Source organism: Tachypleus tridentatus, chromosome 6, assembly GCF_004210375.1.
Source record: "Tachypleus tridentatus isolate NWPU-2018 chromosome 6, ASM421037v1, whole genome shotgun sequence".
Classification (NCBI taxonomy): Eukaryota; Metazoa; Arthropoda; class Merostomata; order Xiphosura; family Limulidae; genus Tachypleus; species Tachypleus tridentatus.
The window spans coordinates 162,434,434-162,439,988 of NC_134830.1; the positions used below are offsets into that span (position 1 = coordinate 162,434,434).

At 36.8% G+C, this 5,555-nt stretch overlaps 1 protein-coding gene across 1 annotated transcript; it reads left to right on the forward strand.

Moving 5' to 3' along the window:
• Nucleotides 1–731: 731 nt before the first annotated feature.
• LOC143254318 (uncharacterized) lies at nucleotides 732–2,451 on the forward strand. Its single transcript, XM_076509296.1, has 2 exons — nucleotides 732–888; nucleotides 1,855–2,451. Exons 1-2 carry the CDS (start codon nucleotides 880–882, stop codon nucleotides 2,317–2,319), a joined length of 474 nt encoding a protein of 157 aa, XP_076365411.1. The 5' UTR covers nucleotides 732–879; the 3' UTR covers nucleotides 2,320–2,451.
• Nucleotides 2,452–5,555: the final 3,104 nt, after the last annotated feature.

Below are 5,555 nucleotides of genomic sequence, written 5' to 3' on the forward strand. Positions count from 1 at the left end.
TGTTGCTGCTGTTATGAATTAGATTGTTTTAAATATAAAAAACTACATTGGGTTACGTTTATGTCCGCTACAGATTTTAGAGGTGCAACTCAGTAGATTTCCCGCTATCTCACAGAGGGAGCGGCTTGCCTGTAGTTCTCGAGTCCACGAGGGACTCCACACGTGGATAATAGAACCAAAATCTGAAATACAACCAAGAGAATTTCTTATGCATTTTTGTGACATTTCTAGATTTAGAAAAGGCGAATTAATGAAAAATCGAAACAATAAATGTTGTGTGTGCAAAGCGTTAAATGACCTCGTGCATATCAGAAAACATTTCGTTATGTGTGTTTTTACTGTGTTTTTTTTTGTAATTACGTCAAGATATAGATAGAAATAAAAATCAAAATAAGTTATTTAGTTTTAGCACACTTGTCGTAAAACGTTAGAAGTCATCATTGTTTAACGACATACTGATGTTATTTGAAAGAAGGAATAGAAAACGATAGACCCCCCAGTAGCACAGGGATATGTCTGTGAACTCACACCGCTAAAAACCGGGTTTCGATGCCTGTAGCCTTGTGCTTAATTCTAAACAAGAAAAAGATATGTCTTTCAAAGTCGACTACAACTCAAGGTCGGTCAAACATCAGTAAGATCATCAAATTAAAAGAAAAAAAACTCCGCCTCTGGACTCTTATTGGCCAGTTATCAAGGACTCAAAACGAGGCCTAACTGGTGGCAAGAAGTCGTAAAAGGTCACGTGGAGATGGCACGGCAGATTCTACGATCAGTCACCTTTTTAAGTAGAGTATAAATACGGAAGAGTTGCCAAGAGATGTCACTCTCTCAAGCCGTTTCGTAAAGGTATCATCAAGAAGCGCTTTCAAACCAAGCATGAAATTCGTAAGTATATGAAATATTGTTTTATAATATTACAGTAGGGTTAAGATATTAAGTATATGAAATATTGTTTTATAATATTACATTAGGGTTAAGATAGTAAACCTTTACATACACATATTTTTAAAATACATAATAAATTGTTTTCTTCCTAACATTTCATACTTTGAATACGATTTATATTTTAGTTTACTTTGATATCTGCAGCATCAAGTCTGATAAGACAAATTAATAAACTGTTTTTCCCTTTGGACACAAGAATGAGACAGAAAAGATTGCAGTACAGGGGTACAGTTTATACTCTCGTCAACATATCAAGTGAATTTCTCACAGATGTGTTTAATTTCCAGCAACTGTTAAAAACAAATAAAGGGTGATCTCGATAATGACGAACAAAAACTTATTAATCATTATTCGTGCATAGAATTGTTAGTTCTCCGTTACACTAAACATGCTCGCCCTCTCAGCCGTGGGGTCGTTATAAAGTTACGGTCAATTCCACTATTCATTGGTAAAAGAGTAGCCCAAGAGTTGGCGGTGGGTGGTGATGACTAGCTGTCTTTCTTCTATTCTTATACTGCTAAATTAGGGACGACTAGCGCAAATAGCCCTCGTGTAGCCATACGTGGAATTCAAAACAAACCAAACGAACCCTCTTGAACTACAACGGTTATTTAATGTTAATTTAAAATTCCGACAGTGGGCGCTATAAATGGGTTTCGTATTTATTTTTATTCTTTATTTCGTTAAATTTTATAATTCTCTTTTTATTGAATTTCAAACATTTTATTTCTGATACCGAACAGTTTTTTTTAACTCGTTCTTCTTTCCTTGTGCGTCGCTGTCAGAATTATTGTCAGCATTTTTTGTTATTTTCTTTTGCTATTTAATAAATTTATATTAGAAAAATTAGATGACCCCCTTCTTAACAAATGACAAGTTTCTTATAAAGATATCGTTGTTTCACAGTTGTTTGTTCTTCCGCTGTGTGTCGCTGCCTGTATGGCCGAGATGCTGTTGAACATCGACGCTGAAAAGGGCAACTTCATGTACAAAACTGGAGACGAGGGCGCCCACACTCGTGACGAAATGCGCAGCGGTGATACCGTGAGCGGCAAGTACAGCTACATCGATGCCAACGGTGACCTGCGTGAAGTCCGCTACACTGCTGGTCCCAAAGGCTTCAAACCCGAGGGAGACATCTCTGTGGACAAGAAGACTGCTGCCGAGGCTGAAAAAATCGCTGCTATGGCTCCCAAAGCCCCAAAGGTCGAGCCCGTCAAGGATACCATGCCCGTCAAGGATACCATGCCCGTCCATCCTTTCGCCCCTTACTACACCCCTTACTACTATGGTCACCAATACTATGGCCAGTACCCATTCTACAACCGTTTCTTTGTCCCCCACGCTCCTACCTATAAATATGTTTTTTAAACTATTTCTACTAAAGGTCTGAAACCTGTCCATAGTATGTAACCATATCTGAAGATATGTTTTGATCACAATGGCATTGTTGTAAAGTTAAGAAATGTTCTGACAGATGAAATAAAGCTAAATGTGAGTGAACCACTGTGTTTTTCTTTACTCAGTCTGCTTTTGAACACCATTTTCTGTAAATAAAGAGCAAGTAAACTGCTGACTTCGACCATTTGATAAAAATCATTAACAAATCGATCTTTGTAAATGATAAAGACGATGCAGTTATTATTAATCGTTTAATATTAATTGGCCCGGCATGGCCAGATGGATTAAGGCGTTCGACTACGAGTCTGAGGGTCGCGATTTCGAATCCCCGTCACACCAAACATGCTCGTCCTTTCAGCCGTGGGGGCGTTATTATGTGACGGTCAATTCCGCTATTTGTCGGTAAAAGAGTAGCCCAAGAGTTGGCGGTGGGTGGTGATGACTAGCTGCCTTCCCTCTAGTATTACACTGCTAAATTAGGGACGGCTAGTACAGATAGCCCTCGTGTGGCTTTGCACGAAATTAAAAACGAAACTAATATTAATATATTAATTTCCAAAATTAGAAATGAAAAAAAAAAACAGAAACCTGAAAATAAAATGAAGACAATTAACCCTTAAACAGCGAGGATGTTGTGGGTAGCAGCATCAGTTGATGATTGCCACCATTTAAGGGTTAACCTTCTAAGCATTCAATATTTAATAAAGTAACCGTTACGATACCCAAACCAAATCTTTTCTGGTATCTAGATATGTCATAAATCATCGTCATCATTTTCAGTCTTTTTATAGCATCTGGATGTATCAGAAATCCTTGGAATCATTTTCAGTCTTTTTAAAGCATCTGGATGTATCAGAAATCCTTGGAATCATTTTCAGTCTTTTTATAGCATCTGGATGTATCAGAAATCCTTGGAATCATTTTCAGTCTTTTTATAGCATCTGGATGTATCAGAAATCCTTGAAATCATTTTCAGTCTTTTTATAGCATCTGGATGTATCAGAAATCCTTGGAATCATTTTCAGTCTTTTATAGCATCTGGATGTATCAGAAATCCTTGGAATCATTTTCAGTCTTTTTATAGCATCTGGATGTATCAGAAATCCTTGGAATCATTTTCAGTCTTTTTATAGCATCTGGATGTATCAGAAATCCTTGGAATCATTTTCAGTCTTTTTATAGTATCTGGATGTATCAGAAATCCTTGAACTCATTTTCAGTCTTTTTATAGCATCTGGATGTATCAGAAATCCTTGTGATCATTTTCAGTCTTTTTATAGCATCTGGATGTATCAGAGATCCTTGTGATCATTTTCAGTCATCTCATTTGTAGATTTACTGGGTTTTATATCTAATAACATCAACTGTCCCCGTTACGCTGTAATCAAGCAATGATTCAGTGAGTACATCATATTATGAAAAACCTCTTGACACTCACCAAGCAGAAGACAGTATATATTCGACTTGTTATTTCTCAGTACGGGCATAAACGTAGATGTAAATGCAGTCATGAATAATAAACCATTTTATTCCTCAAAAAACAAGAGTCGTAACATCCTATCAGCTTACAAAATTTTCTGGAACTCCTAACAATCCTCTCCAGTCGTGTTAACAGTCGATATCCTAAGCATTCAATTTACCAAATCAGCTATTCTAATATATTATAACCAAACAGCTGCTACACGATGTCCTGTAGACATCTTATAGTGAGACATTGGCTGATAGCTCAGAAATAAAATAATGTCACTTCCCTTCAGCTATTAATCTATTGTTTAAATGCTGCCATTTTGTCTTGTGACTCTTCACTGGTTGCCAGATAACTAATAGTTGATTTTCATTAGTTGAGGTTGATATCAAACGATAAGATACTCTCATTAACCCCATCTCTGATTTCTGGCTCAAACAGTGTACGGGAAGCTTATCAGTGATATAATGATTTATCTTATTTCATTGTTCCATGGACTAAGCTATTTGAGAACAAGACTGGTTTATTCTGAACTAAGTTGCGTGTCATAACATCTATTTTTTACATAGTGACCTTACCCAGCTGCTGACGTCAAACAATGCTGACCAAAACCACTCCAAATATTCCTGTGGTCATTTCAACACGTGTATACCAGAATTAGGACATCATACCACAAGAAGGTGTAGTTATTTGGATAAATAGTAACAACTTCGATAAAAAAAAAAAACTAATCGATTCACAATCATGACATATTGCAGGTGTACGTCTTAATTGGTTTGGTTGTGGTTAGCAAGTATCCGTCTCGAGCTTATCCATTACCCATTCTGCCAAACTGGCCAGACAGTTGATGATAAGGTACAATTATCAGTATCTTCATCAAAACAATATTTTATACAATTCAACAACTAAACGATTGTCTAATATAAGTCATTTGTCTGTACGAATTTCTTCAAATGCTCCAAATCACATTATTCATAGTCAAAACACCAAATTAGTGTCACATTGTGTCAAATAATAAATTAGTTTAGTTCATTAAGTGCATGACAATTACCTTGTTAATTCTTCAGAAGAATACTAGCTTTGTCCAGGGATATTCGTTGTTATATAGAACCATATAAATCCTACTTAAACAACTAGTTCCAGTTACTTCCACTTTACACACCATTCTCAATACCGTTGCAGGAGGAACCCGAGTAATTAAATGTCCATAATTACAGTAAATCATCAAAGGTATTCAAGTATTCCAGATATGATTTTGTGAGAAAGTACAGCCTGCTTTTCGGGCACAAATTGGTTCGTTTCGTCTGGTAATTCTATCAGATAATAATAATGATCTTAACTGAGTCCACAATACACATTGGAACACTATTCATGGATTTGAAGGTACCAGGAATCCATCCTCAACAATCACTCATGCAATCCACTACTTCTTGGAACCAATACTGACTGGAAATGAATGTTTATCCACAGAACTGTTACACAAGTTGATAATTTCCGTTGTCGTTTGTTCCCAAAGGTCCCAACGTTTGAATACATGGTCGAAAATAGTTAATTTGTTCGGTAGGCAAGCCCCCCCCCCAAGTGGCTCAGCGGTATGTCTTCGGACTTACTACGCTAAAAACCGGGTTTCGATACCCGTGGTGGGCAGAGCACAGATAGCCTATTGTGTAGCTTTGTGCTTAATTCAAAAACAATAACATCAGTAGACGAAAGCACCAAAATGGAGTCGCGTTAATGTGTT